Consider the following 15,268-nt stretch of genomic DNA (forward strand, 5'->3'; position numbering starts at 1 on the left):
TAGAGACAGTTCTGGAACAAATAGATCCTAGAGACAGTTCTGGAACAAATAGAACCTAGAGACAGTTCTGGAACAAATAGAAAATAGAACCTAGCAATAGTTCTGGAATGAATAGATCCTAGAGACAGTTCTGGAACGAATAGAACGTAGAAACAGTTCTAGAACGAATAGATCCTGGAGACAGTTCTGGAATGAATAGATCCTAGAGACAGTTCTGGAACGAATAGAATGTAGAAACAGTTCTAGAACGAATAGATCCTGGAGACAGTTCTGGAACGAATAGATCCTAGAGACAGTTCTGGAACGAATAGAACCCAGAGACAGTTCTGGAATGAATAGATCCTAGAAATGGTTCTGGAACAAATAGATCCTAAAGACAGTTCTGGAATGAGTAGATCCTGGAGACAGTTCTGGAACGAATAGATCCTATTCGTGCTTCTACACCTGTATCACTTGCTGTTTGGGGTTTTAGGCTGTGTTTCTGTACAGCACTTTGAGATATCAGCTTTGAGATATCAGCTGATGTAAGAAGGGCTATATAAATACATTTGATTTGATTTGAATAGATCCTAGAGACAGTTCTGGAATGAATAGAACCTAGAGACAGTTCTGGAATGAATAGATCCTAGAGAGAGTTCTGGAATGAATAGAACCTAGAGACAGTTCTGAAATGAATAGATCCTAGAGACAGTTCTGGAATGAATAGAACCTAGAGACAGTTCTGGAACAAATAGAACCTAGAGACAGTTCTGAAATGAATAGAACCTAGAGACAGTTCTGGAACGAATAGAACCTAGAAACAGTTCTGGAATGAATAGAACCTAGAAACAGTTATGGAACGAATAGATCCTAGAGACAGTTCTGGAACGAATATAACCTAGAAACAGTTCTGGAATGAATAGATCCTAGAGACAGTTCTGGAATGAATAGAACCTAGAAACAGTTCTGGAACGATGTCAGTCATTGTGGCAGCCAGAAAACATGCTAGTGATTTGAGTGAACTCGCCAACCATGGAGGATTTTCAGTATTTTTTATCACTCTGTGCAGTGTGATGATTCTATGCTATTATGCTTTCTATTCTTACAGCCTCCATTATTCTGTTTAAGATGCGTGTGTTTTCACCACCTAGACATCCTCCCAACATTCTCAACCTTCCCTGAGGACATTTCGAGGGATGACGGGTTCTGTTACAACCACACAGGCTGCATCCCAAATGGCACCCTATTCCCTATTGAGTGCACTACTTTTGATCAGGGCCCTGTACTATAAAAGGAATAGAGTGCCATTTGAGACGCTACTGTGCTGTGACTCTCCCAAGGTGTAAAGTGCAGCAACCACTCTGGTTATACTTGTGGCCTTGTGGCTATAGTTATGGCTATAGTTAACTCTCCAGCCTGGGCTTGTGGTATGGGGGTGAAAACTACCTGGTTTAGATCCTACAGAGATGAGGCTACCAGGTTGGGCCATGAACATTTAGCCCTGGCCCCTGGCCCCTGGCACTGGTGTAGTTTAAAAGGTTCATCTGGTTTCACTCACGTTGAGTACCCTCAAGTACCCAGGGGTATACTACCCCCTCTAACCCACCCACCTCAACCCTTATTAGCTCTACCAATAAACGTTGGATTGGTGTTTAGCAGCAGATTCATGAGCTCTGCAATGCTCTTTCTTCTTTTTCCCCTGTCACAACAGTACAGTACCTTGCAGTCTCTGCTGACATTTTGTTTATCACAGTCTGACACAAGATTGTAAATACTGCACTTTCATCAGTGGCTTTCTGTCTGTTGTCTGTCTGTTGTCTGTCTGTTGTCTGTCTTTGCACCATCTTAAATCACACCTTTGCTCTTCCCGCTGCTCAGACAGCACACATGGATTCCAGGTGTTTCGTCCTTTTGTCTTCCTGATGGTACATGTTTGTTTGATTTCCCTGCCTGGCTGGGTAAACCCCGGTGGTAAGAATAATAATTGACTTACCCAGCCAGTGTCTAAACTCGATTTCCTGTGCCCTGTGGATGAGTGTCTTGTGGTATGTGTCAAGCTGTTTAACCAGTTGGCTAGAATCACATTCCATTTCCCTTACTACCCCTTGCTAGCCTGAGAACTTTGAGACTGCACTGCCACAGACGATAGGGGGGTGATGGGATGAAATGTTATCTGACGTTATGGTTATGACGTTCTGTCTGTCCTCTGTACTTCCTGCTATGACGTGTCTGATGTGAACGTGTTTTTTTCCGACAGTACAGGGATAAATTTTCATCAAATCAATGACTAAAGATCGACATGTTTTTGATTGTTATTCTGGTACATACTATAAAATACTGTGTTTGTCTGCTCTGCTAACTCTCATCAACTGGAAGGGTTAGAGGTAAACAGGATTTTCCCACACCTAACCCTTCTTCATTTCCTCGTTGTCTTTCTGCAGGGTGACATCCAGCAGCTGCTGATTGTGGCTGATCCTAAAGCAGCTTATGACTACTGTGAACACTACAGCCCCGACTGTGAAACTCCCCACGGGCACTCCCTGCAGGCCCAGCAGCCCGAGGACGAGGTCAGTATGCTGAGGGCCACAGGATGGGATGGGCGGGGGGGGGGGGGCCCACTATGGGGGTCCCAGTTTCAGGTCCCCAGTGTGTAAAAGTGCACCTGGACCCATTCTGGCACTGCCAGCTCTTGAGGTCCTTATGGGACCCTATGCAGCAAATCATAGATCCTAGATCCTAGACACACAGGACATACAAAGACTCACTAGTCCGTCTTAGAGCATCATTAGATGTGTCAATGAATTGCCGTATTTCTATAGTATTTACTTCCTTTACCTTTAACTTCAATAAAGGAAGGAGCGAGGGGATTGAAGTCTCCTCCAGCCATGAGGGTCTTATCTCAGTACAACACCTAATGAACTTTTCAGAACACTCTTGAGGTACTTGCTCTTGAATTTCCTTACAGGTATTTTTTCTTTGAATTGTACCACAGTGGAAATGATTTAAATGCCACGAGGTCTGTGTCCACTTTGGCGAGGAGAGTTCTATGGCTCGTTCGTCTAATGCGTTTCACAGATCTACCGTAGCACCAGAGCCAAACCGCAGGGACAGAACACAGAACACAGCCATCCACGTGCCTTAACACTGTCCTGTAAAGCGAAACATGACATCTGTGTTACCCACAGATAAATACATGAGTCATTAATACACCTATTAAAAACACTTAGAAACCCACAGTAGAACAATAGGGGAGACCACAGGAGAGGGAGGGACACCTCTCTAACAGTCTGCTGTCAGTACATATTAATGACCCCCCCAGTCTCCTTGAGGGTCCAGTATTTACTCAGAGTGCCTTGCTCTTGGTGTCTTGTCTGAGCGGTGCCAGGATGTAAATCTGCCGACTCGCCTGGACGGGATTCTCCATGTGGCCTCTCTCTCTCTCTCTCTCTCTCTCTCTTGCTCTCTCTCTCTCTCTCTCTCTCTCTCTCTCTCTCTTGCTCTCTCTCGCTCTCTCTCTCTCTCTCTCTCTCTCTGTCTCTCTCTCTTTCTCTGTCTCCCCCCCTCTCTCTCTCTCTTTCTTTGTCTCCCCCCTCTCTCTCTCTCTCTGTCTCCCCCCTCTCTCTCTCTCTGTCCCCCCCCCCCCCCTCTCTCTCTGTCTCTCTCTCTCTCTCTCTCTCTCTCTGTCTGTCTCTCTCTCTATTTTCTCTCTCTTCTATGAGCCCATGGAAGACATCTCATCAGTCCCATTGTCAGCTATGCAGCTGGATGGGGACTAACCCTGATTCATCTGTGAAGGATGCAATTATTTTAACCCCATGTCAAACAGTCAAGTTAAACCTCTGACTGTTTGATATACAATGCTATCAAAACAATGAGTTTCATCAGATAATGTAAAATGTAATGTATATTCAGTACACAATTTACTCCAAATGTATATGTCAGTATGCGTAGCTCGTCATTGATTACGCACTTGAACATGTTCAGTCTTCCCACCTATAACTACCAGGATGAGGAGAGAGTTTTACTGCCTCTGTTAATTTAATAAATCCCTTCTCCACTTTCCACTTCCTCTGAGTCATATGATAGTGTTTTATTATGTTCACTGGGGATGCTGTTAACGAGAGCATGCCAGACACACGTGCAGCTCCTCATTGTAACCACATATAACCACAGGGAAAGAAAGGGAAATCAAAACTATCAGGAAGTTACACGTTCAGTAAGTCCCACTCTTTAATCTACTCTGCTTCAGATGTAGGTGCTATAGGATGGAATTGAAACCGCTGCTATGACGGCAAAGCTCCTGCCATATTACATGCAGCTGGTGTTGTTCTCATGGCTTTCCCTGATGTACACCTCCGCTTTTTAATAGCTTTTGCACACCCCACCTGTTTATACATCTGTAGCTCTCACGTGGTTTCCATCATGTGCAGTTCTTAGTGGTTATTTCCATGTTTGGAGCGTTAGCCATCCTTTTAAAGATCAATGGCCAACTGATGCTTAACCCTAACCTTGCCGTGCATTTTTATTGTTTAAGAGCTAGCTATCGCTCCTAAATGATATTACTATAATAGCAAAGTATTGTCTCATGCTGTGCAGCTACACATCAGCTTTGTAAACAAGCGTTAGCCATGGATTTTCATTGGCAGAAAAGCTACACAGCATATTGTTGGAGACAATATTTTGATGACTTACAATATGCCACGCTAATTATTACATTGTACAATATTATTCATCTTTTTTTTGTGAATAATGCAATCTAATGAATGTAACTTGTGACAGTTTTAATTCATAATATGTCCACGACGGACATGTTATATGTATATCATATTTTTTCGGACAAAAAGGAGTTCTCTGTTATGCTAATGCTAATGCTAACATGCTAATCCTAACATCTCTCCCTCTCCCCCTTCAGTACACTACTGCTGATGACTTAGATTACACTCAGTTCTATGATTACTCTGAAGTAGAAGGAGAGACAGAGAATGTTCCAACAGACGAGTATGAGGCGGGTAGTGACCCTCAGGTAAATGAAATACTGAAAATACATTTATTTGTCCTGTGGTGTCTTAATGTCAGTTAATGTGCCCTCCCTTTCCGAACTCTCTGGTTGACTGTTCTAATGTATGCCTTGATGTGTCAATCAAACTTGTATTCATAGCTCCAAGACCCGCCCTCTGCTCTCACACGGCGAATGCCAGCTTTGAATGTTTGTCTTATGTTCAGTTTGTAGCTCAGGTTGAAAACATATCCCACAATTTCTGGTGTCATTGTTTATTTTCAACCCCAGCTCTTCAACTTCTCAATGTTGTTATGTGTTGTCTTGTTCTTCTATCACCATAACCTTCTTCCAGAGAAAGAAACGTAGTGTCTACGTGAAAAAGAAGAGGACCCGAAAGTCCCTTAAGTCTAAGCCCGTAAAGTTCCAGGCCTCTAAAAAATCTGCAGCTAAAAAGTTAGCGGTCGCTAAGAAGAAGAGACAGATGAATGGCTATCATGGCTATCAAGCTACCGCGCCGGAACTACACCGATACAGAGTATTAGGGGTAACAGTACCAGTGAAGAAACATCAGATCACATCCAGATCTTTCCTCTGACGTTTTCTGGGGAAAATCTGTGATGCTAGACTGAAAGCTATACCTAACCCCCCCCCCCCCTCCCTCCTACACTGCCTCTCTAGACCCAGCAGAGTTGTAGCCAGCTGGAAAGCCCCAAGCGAATAACACCTTGTGTTGTGCTCGTTCTGTTTTAACCCGCTTCTATGTTCTTCTTCTTCTTCTTCTTCTTCTTCTTCTTCTTTCCTTTTCGATGTGACACAACTTCAGCTAAACAATGTAGACGGAGAATACACTGAGTATACTGACAGTGAGCTTGACTACGGAACTGTAGAGGGTACTCAAACTCAGTCTCCCATTGCCACCAGTGGACCAAACGAGGTAACTTTTTACATTTCATATTTAGTTTTTTATTTACTTGTTACTATAAGAAAGAGCAGTTTTGGGGAAGTAAAAGAAACCAGGAAGACGTATTACCAAAGGAAGTATCTGGTATGAAATGACAAAGACAAAACAATTCAAATGTAATTGTTCTGTTTTGAACATTGTGTTTTTTTGTCGGATAGAGGATATTATTAAGCATTAGAAAGCTATAACAATATATCGTTCATGGCTTTATTCAATCCACTTAGTACTATCCACTGACCTGTAGGTATATTTTGCATCCTATAATGTAGCCTCGGTGGATTGCCATGTAAGTAATGTGTAGCTTTCTGTTGTTTAATTCAATTCTGGCTAAGGCTGCAGTTTCATGCGTATCTAATATGTATGTATGTATGTATGTATGTATGTATGTATGTATGTATGTATGTGCATTACACTTCATCAACAGTCATCTTACAGGATGCTGATTAATTGCTGGATAATTTTTGTACATTGAAATAATAATCGGTTATCTGCCTCCCTCAGTACAGATTGATCTATTAGATGGTAATGGTATTATAATGGTATTATAATGGTATTCCAAATACAGTATTTTGGCCATTTATATTATTCTGGTATAGTCACACTGCCAGTTATATGACAAGCAATGATAACTATTTGTGAAATGAACTGGGTCACAGCTGAAAGGAGAAATAAGATAGGAATATATTTCATGATCGTTTTTGATTAGAAGAAAAGATAGTCTGTGTGGCTCTAAGACTTTGCTAGAGGCCTTTTGTGAAATAGAATCCCCCCAGGGTGTAAGTGAAGCAATATGTCGTCAGTTTAGAGGCCCAACAAAGGGATTCTCCATATACACTGCAGCACAGTCTGCGTTCAGAGGCATCACAAACCAAAAGAATCTTAAATCCAATCGTCAAAGTCACATTTGGTGTTTACTTCATGGACAAAATGTACCTTTTACTTTTAGGAGTGGTGTACTTTTCTGCATGAGATTGATGGTACAGTAGGTAGGTGAAACAATTTGATTTGCAGCCTTACCCATGATTGACAGTATGCAATGGCCAATCATAAAAGGGCAAATTTCTCTCTGTGGAGAACCAAGCCCCTCCTTCTAGCCATCAAGTTTCTGCTGAGTTAAACATGGGGTTTGTGTTCTGTCTCCAGTGAGATATGGGTGTCACAGCAATCACCTCTGCTCCGCCATAGATGGCCAGCCCGCTGCGCAGCTTTTGATGAATAGTTCTCCCAATCGCACCAATAGAACTATGATCAACCAAGCAGAGGAATCTTCACAGCCGATTATGATACTTGTTGCACTGTGTTACGGCAGTAGCAATATGTTCCACATGGATGTGATTTCACTGGGTTATCTTGCCCTTGATTGCATATCATTTAAATTGGCCATAGGGTAAAATGGAGTAAGCTGGGCCCACTGGATCACCTTTCCCCCCGTTCTCCCCTACATGCCAAAATCTGGTTCTCCCTCACTAAATTTAGTCTGATATTATCAGCTCAGATACCTGTGTCATGACATCCATTTTGTTGGCTTCCTTAGCGAAATCCACAACGATCACTCGTTATGACAGTGCTGTTGAGTGGTTGTTGAGCTTTGCCAAATGCAGAGTATGTCATAAATAATACAGTCACATGATAAACATTTGGTATCTATCCACATCATCTAGTAAATGTAGTATCAAATCCCTGGTACTCTTATGTACTCTGCATTGATAATCAAATCCCTGGTACACTTATGTACTCTGCATTGAACATCAGATCCCTGGTACTCTTATGTACTCTGCATTGAACATCAAATCCCTGGTACACTCATGTACTCTGCATTGAACATCAAATCCCTGGTACACTCATGTACTCCGCATTGACCATCAAATCCCTGGTACACATATGTACTCTGCATTGACCATCAAATCCCTGGTACACATATGTACTCTGCATTGAACATCAAATCCCTGGTACACATATGTACTCTGCATTTTTGCACATTGCTATATTGTAGATTGACCATTTATGAAATATGCTTGTAGTGTCATTTCAGATTTACTTAATCTATTTCAGTCTTTTTTCACCATTGTACATATATTGATATGCCGATGGTATGTATTATGTTTGTGCAAAAAAGACTGAAATAACCTAAAGGCTGAAATAACCTAAAGACTGAAATAACCTAAAGACTGAAACAACCTAAAGACTGAAACAACCTAAAGACTGAAATAACCTAGACTGAAATAACCTAAAGACCGAAATAACCTAAAGACTGAAATAACCTAAAGACTAAAACAACCTAAAGAGCGAAATAACCTAAAGACTGAAATAACCTAAAGACTGAAACAACCTAAAGACTGAAATAACCTAAAGACTGAAGCAACCTAAAGACTGAAATAACCTAGACTGAAATAACCTAAAGACCGAAATAACCTAAAGACTGAAATAACCTAAAGACTAAAACAACCTAAAGAGCGAAATAACCTAAAGACTGAAATAACCTAAAGACTGAAACAACCTAAAGACTGAAATAACCTAAAGACTGAAAGAACCTAAAGTCTGTCTTAGACCTGACTGATTGATGTAAATTCGATCATCTAAATTGATAATGCTTTTTTTTAAGTCATCAAGGTAACACTTTATTTGTCCCTTTTTGTTTTAGGCCTGAAGTCAATACTGGACGATGATAATATCTGTTGCAAGACACACGTACAGTGCATCAACATTACGGAGTAACAGACACCAGTTTGTTTCACTGTGAGAGACTAGTCCTCAACGTAATGACTTTGTGGCTAGACAATAATTGCACACTATCATAAAGTTAAATCAATATCTCACCAACAAAACATATACAGTGCCTTGCGAAAGTATTCGGCCCCCTTGAACTTTGCGACCTTTTGCCACATTTCAGGCTTCAAACATAAAGATATAAAACTGTATTTTTTTGTGAAGAATCAACAACAAGTGGGACACAATCATGAAGTGGAACGACATTTATGTCACTGTCACTGCTGAAGAAAAGCAGGCCCAAACCATGATGCTGCCACCACCATGTTTGACAGTGGGGATGGTGTGTTCAGGGTGATGAGCTGTGTTGCTTTTACGCCAAAAAGTTCAATTTTGGTTTCATCTGACCAGAGCACCTTCTTCCACATGTTTGGTGTGTCTCCCAGGTGGCTTGTGGCAAACTTTAAACAACACTTTTTATGGATATCTTTAAGAAATGGCTTTCTTCTTGCCACTCTTCCATAAAGGCCAGATTTGTGCAATATACGACTGATTGTTGTCCTGTGGACAGAGTCCCCCACCTCAGCTGTAGATCTCTGCAGTTCATCCAGAGTGATCATGGGCCTCATCTCTGATCAGTCTTCTCCTTGTATGAGCTGAAATTTTAGAGGGACGGCCAGGTCTTGGTAGATTTGCAGTGGTCTGATACTCCTTCCATTTCAATATTATCGCTTGCACAGTGCTCCTTGGGATGTTTAAAGCTTGGGAAATCTTTTTGTATCCAAATCCGGCTTTAAACTTCTTCACAACAGTATCTCGGACCTGCCTGGTGTGTTCCTTGTTCTTCATGATGCTCTCTGCGCTTTTAACGGACCTCTGAGACTATCACAGTGCAGGTGCATTTATACGGAGACTTGATTACACACAGGTGGATTGTATTTATCATCATTAGTCATTTAGGTCAACATTGGATCATTCAGAGATCCTCACTGAACTTCTGGAGAGAGTTTGCTGCACTGAAAGTAAAGGGGCTGAATAATTTTGCACGCCCAATTTTTCAGTTTTTGATTTGTTAAAAAAGTTTGAAATATCCAAGAAATGTCGTTCCACTTCATGATTGTGTCCCACTTGTTGTTGATTCTTCACAAAAAATATAGTTTTATATTTTTATGTTTGAAGCCTGAAATGTGGCAAAAGGTCGCAAAGTTCAAGGGGGCTGAATACTTTCGCAAGGCACTGTAGATTTCCACAAGGGTAAATGGGACTTAAATAAGGTGTTACCACATTACCATAGCCTTCTCCATGGATCACCCTGCTCGTTTCATTTTGACCTGCTAAGGCTTTACATAGACAGTAGTCTCCTCTACCTACCTATGACTGCTTGACTAACAACCCTGTTCCCTCCGTTGCTCACCCCTCCACCTCCCTCATCCCCTCAACGCTCCGCTGCTTGGGTAACAAAAGGCTGTCGAGGAGGAGATTGTTGCTGGTGACTATGTTGTCACTGGAGCCGCCCCACTGAGTCAGGAGCCCACCGGTGCCCCCGAGGCTGGCCTGGACAGTGTGGACCCCGGAGTGGACGAGTATGACTTTAAGGAGTATGACCTAGGGGGCGTGTTGGACAATAAGCAGTATGAGTATGGGGTGTATGATGAGTATGGAAATGTGGCCGCTGAGCTACCCAACCACATGGATACTGTTGAAGAAGAGGTGGGGCTGGGGGTTCCCGCGGAAACGGAGGAATTCACCCAGACTGCAGTAAGTATGGCACCCCTTGCCCCCCGACTGAGGGGTGTGTGCATGAACCAGGGGTGTGCGCCGTGGGGCCCCAACCCGGCCTATGGGCTGTGGTTATGGAAATCACAACTCTCTCCCTTCAGAAGCATTGTGGCTCTAGTTTGTCTTGGCATGGGGAGTTTGTCTGTCATTGTCATGCTGTTTGTGTGTGTGGAGGCTGTGTTAGTTTGAATCATACACCTCACCTTCCTTCCCAGTCTGTGAATGCGTTTGTCTGCCTGCGCTGTCCCACTGTCTGGATGGGCTAGACATTTTAGAGGTTGGTCCGATAGGGAGAAGGAAAGTGCATGACACTTTTAGGTAGCAGCTTGCCTTCGACTTAACTTCAACAGAGCCTAGGTCTGAGGGAACAGCAATTACCAACTACACACACACACACACACACACACACACACACACACACACACACACACACACACACACACACACACACACACACACACACACACACACACACACACACACACACACACACACACCGCACAAACTACCTACCACAGAAGTAAATAACCACAAGACAGTGAATTCTACCACTTCCTCTCCACATTTCCATTTTGAGTTATGTCTGTTTTAATGTCTTCGAGACAGGAAATCATAGAGCCAATGGCCGTTAGTGTCTGAGACCGTCAGGCCGAATCTCTCATGGCAGGAGACTTCTACTCAGTATACTTGCCTTGTCACTCATGTTATATATTAAAACCAAGTCATTGGTGTTGATTCCCTGTATGTTTCCTCCAGTCATCCTAACACACGGTCCCATGTGATCCATATGAATGCAATGACACTGCTTTCCATTTCACGCATGTTGATCCATCCTTCTTCATTGAGACTAACATGTTCTACCTGCTTCTGTCTTTCTCTCTCTCTGCTCTTCATTCCTTCATTACTGTAGTTGTTGACTAGCTCATCACACATCACTCTATTAAATCTGGTGTGTCCATATAAGAATATGATACTGGATTGACACGATTGTTACACTTTTGTCCTTAGCATTATACTCTAGTAACAAATATCATATTCCTATACCCCGCATGTCGATAAGATCATGTTCTTTGCTCGTGGAATTGCCTCTTTCATTCTTCGCACCCCATCATTCCGCCCAACCCCGCTTGTCATTGATCCAGTGACTGTAGCTCCATATGAAGAAGCTCATACAGGTGTCCTCCCTATCTTCACAGGTGGCTGGTGGTGGGGAGAAAGGAGAGAAGGGCGAACCCGCTGTGATCGAACCTGTAAGACCCTAAACACAACACTGCCGGTGTTGAGGGAATACGTGTACCCAAACAAATTGTGTCATACAGGAAGTTGAAATAACTGTTTGGTTATTAATGAATGTGCTCCTCCATGCTGTGTAGTGCTGTGTAGTGCTGTGTAAGTGCTGTGGTAATTGCTGCCCCATGTTTGTGTTTCTCCTTGCTGTCCCGTTTATTAATTCATGTTGTCTGTCCATCACTTTTAGGGCATGCTGATTGAAGGACCTCCTGGACCTGCAGGCCCAGCTGTGAGTAACACATATCTATCTATTCATCCTAAGGCTATGGGAACGTCCTTAATGACCCCCTGTTCCCTTTATAGTGTACTACTTTTGACCAGGGCCATAGGGCTCTGGTTTAATGTAGTGAACTATGGTGTCATTTAGGATGTCAAAAGAATGGGACAGATCTTTACTCAAACCTCAATGAAAATGTTCTATTAAGTAGCACACTGTACATGATTTGTGAGTCAGCCTCAATGTATAGGGATCTATCTCAATTCAGGATTCGGGCTTATGTAACAACATTGCCGTGCCTTGTTTTGACTGGGTTGTGTTTCTGTAGGGTCTACCAGGCCCCTCAGGTCTGCATGGACCCCCTGGTGTTGCTGGAGATCCTGGTGACAGGGTGAGACTCTGTTCCTGTATACTCCTCGTTTTATCTTAATCTCTCTCTCTCTCTCTCTCTCTCTCTCTCTCTCTCTCTCCCTCCCTTATTCTCTCTCTCTCTCTCCTATTCTCTCTCTCTCTTATTCTCTCTCTCTTATTATCTCTCTTATTCTCTCTCTCTCTCTCTCTCTCTCTATATATATATATATATATATATATATATATTTCACACACTCTGGCTCTATTTCTTTCTTTCTATCCCTCCCTCTCTCTCGCTCTCTTTTTAATTCTCACTCTCGCGCTCTCTCTCTGTAAGCATGTGTGAATGTGTGTGTTTATGCTACCTCTGGGAGAAAGAAAGTGCAGAGGGAGAGATGGAGAGGAAGAAAGATGGAGGAGTGAAGTGGGGAATTCCCATGTCAGGTCTGTCGTCAACTGTGTTGCTTCCTGTGGCTCAGTCAGGAAGCAACACAGTAGTTTTACAAGGGAGGTTTGTTTCCCTTGTCTTGTCATGGTCAATCTGTGTGGTCCCGTCACATAGGACGGTCTCCATCTGAGGGCAGTTTAAGTCATCTAGTGGTTGTAGTTTTTATGTTTGACAATGACTACAAACGGTCTACAGTGAAATTACTGTAGAATATATACACACATTAACAGAGACTGAAGAGACAGTTGAAAAACATTAAATTAGAGAGAGGGAGAGAGAGGGAGAGAGAGCGGGGGATGAAATAGCAAGGGAGAAGAGAGAAGGCATGTGCAGCTGGATGGAGAACTAGGGAGACAGAGAGAGATGAAAGGATGACTGTAGGGTGGAGAGGAGGGGAAACCCACAGATGGTTAAAGTCTTGTTTTCATTAGCTCCAACAGTACAGCCGATTCCATGTATAAAGTCATCATATTGTGTTTTCAGGGCCTGTATAAATGATATCAGAGTAGGATTGCTGATCTAGAATCAGCTTTGCCTTTTAGATCCTAATGAATATGATTACATGGACAAGGGGGACCTGGTCATAGATCAGTACTTCTACTCTGAGATGCTTTAATGAGTGTTATAGCCTGTTATAGACAGACACTCGTAATCAGCATTAAGCTGTGGCAGAATACTTAGAAATGGCTTCCTTTCTTAACACACCACAGACTGACGGTTAAGGCACTTGGTTAAGGTCACTTTTGAACACTTTGATTTCCTCAATTCCTACAGAACCAGATGATTTGGAATAGTAAGATAAAGTTACATGCTCAGACCAGCTATTAGTGAACATTGTAATCGACCGTGGAACAGTGTAATACATGTTCTCTAACTCACTAGGTGGCAGTATGTCAGTTTGCTCTATGAATGGAAGAATGAACGAATGAACACATTCATGAATTAGAGAATTAGAGAATATATTTCAGTAATTACAAAATATGTTTCAATAGAATAATTTGTGTTTCATTTAATATTATTGAATATATTATACTATTATACTAATATTATTAGTACTGGCAATAGTATAAAATTAACATAAAATCATCAAATTAAAAAAAAAAAATTTTCTTGGAATGGCTACAATCGATCACACACACACACACACACACACGCACGCGCACACGCACGCACACATGCACGCACACACACACACACACACACACACACACACACACACACACACACACACACACACACACACACACACACACACACACACACACACAGACACACAGCCAGGCACGCAAGTGGCTATTGGTTTTGGAGAGAGGACAGAGCCATGGCTCACAGAGAGGCCAGGTTATTCTGGTTGTGTGAGGAGGGAATGGAGAGGCATGCTAATGATGCCAACCGTCCCTGGGCAAACACACCTCTGCCATTTACTGTGTGTGTTTGTGTTGGCCTATCCCTATGTGTGTGTATAGTTATATTTACAGCTCAACATGATCATTTCATATTGATGCGTACTCATTTTGCCTAATAATCACAATTCCTGAACCAAAGAGGATTCGTATTCAGATTATGTTCTACTCTGCCCCTGAGCAGGGCGTAATACCATACACCTCTAACCAACCTCCCTAAAACACCTCACATAACTAGACTAAGTACACACTTGCCATGTGTACCATAAATTAGTACTTCTTTGTCCAGCTGCAAATGTCCTTCCACCCAACGTGACACCACTCTGTGGTCAGTGTAAGTGAAGGAAATGGGTCAGGCCGAAAGGACAGGATAATCACCTGGGCTGCTGTAGAGTCCTCTGCTCTGATACTTTACTCAAGTACATATGGTAAAGTAGTTATTACAGTACATTCCTAGATATTCCAGCTGAGTACAGTCACTTCCAGCCACCTGGTAGTGAGGCTATTCTCCTCTCCTCTCCTTATCTTTCTGTTGTTGTAATGATGGATGGATGAGAATGATGAGGATGTTCTTATTTTCCCTTTGAGTGGTGAACATAGGGTGTATGTTTCTCTGCCCCTCCCTCCCTCCCTCCCTCCCTCCCTCCCTCCCTCCCTCCCTCCCTCCCTCCCTCCCTCCCTCCCTCCCTCCCTTTCCCTCTCTTTCCCTCTCTTTCCCTCTCTCTCTCCCTTCTCTCTCCCCCTCTCCCCCCCCCCCCCTCTCTCTGGGCATGTTCTAGCATGGCATCTTTCCATCCTGATGGTTGTTCATTCAGATTTATCACCTCCTCTCTGTGACTCCTTTTCCAAGGGTCCCGCAGGGCGGGCTGGTCTGGCAGGAGCCGACGGTTTACCAGGTCCTCCTGGTACCATGCTGATGCTGCCAGTAAGTACCAGACCTGACATACAATCCAACAAACACTAATATCTACCAGTATTTAAATGTATTGGCAACTGTAAAGCACTTTACGACAACTGCTGATGTAAAAAGGTCAAAAATAAATGAATTGATTGATTGTCTCGCGTGATCATTGATCATGATCCATCCATATGTTGTCTTTCTTGGTCCATATCCTTGATTGAGATTTAGATGTTC

The 15,268-nt window shown here is 42.7% G+C and overlaps 1 protein-coding gene across 7 annotated transcripts in view; it reads left to right on the plus strand.

Moving 5' to 3' along the window:
- The window catches only part of col11a1a (collagen, type XI, alpha 1a), an 88,659-nt gene that overhangs the window by 24,658 nt on the left and 48,733 nt on the right, over positions 1–15,268 (plus strand). The window contains exons 5-12 of one of the 7 annotated variants that reach the window (XM_036935175.1): positions 2,421–2,546; positions 4,892–5,002; positions 5,802–5,912; positions 10,110–10,403; positions 11,621–11,674; positions 11,902–11,943; positions 12,260–12,322; positions 14,984–15,058. In XM_036935175.1, coding sequence (XP_036791070.1) covers positions 2,421–2,546; positions 4,892–5,002; positions 5,802–5,912; positions 10,110–10,403; positions 11,621–11,674; positions 11,902–11,943; positions 12,260–12,322; positions 14,984–15,058 — 876 coding nt within the window. Of the gene's footprint in view, positions 1–2,420; positions 2,547–4,891; positions 5,003–5,330; positions 5,523–5,801; positions 5,913–10,109; positions 10,404–11,620; positions 11,675–11,901; positions 11,944–12,259; positions 12,323–14,983; positions 15,059–15,268 lie in introns of all 7 variants that reach the window. The other 6 variants (XM_036935177.1, XM_036935176.1, XM_036935179.1 and 3 more) reach the window with 6 other exon arrangements.

This window comes from Oncorhynchus mykiss, chromosome 11 (genome assembly GCF_013265735.2).
Source record: "Oncorhynchus mykiss isolate Arlee chromosome 11, USDA_OmykA_1.1, whole genome shotgun sequence".
NCBI classification, from domain to species: domain Eukaryota; kingdom Metazoa; phylum Chordata; class Actinopteri; order Salmoniformes; family Salmonidae; genus Oncorhynchus; species Oncorhynchus mykiss.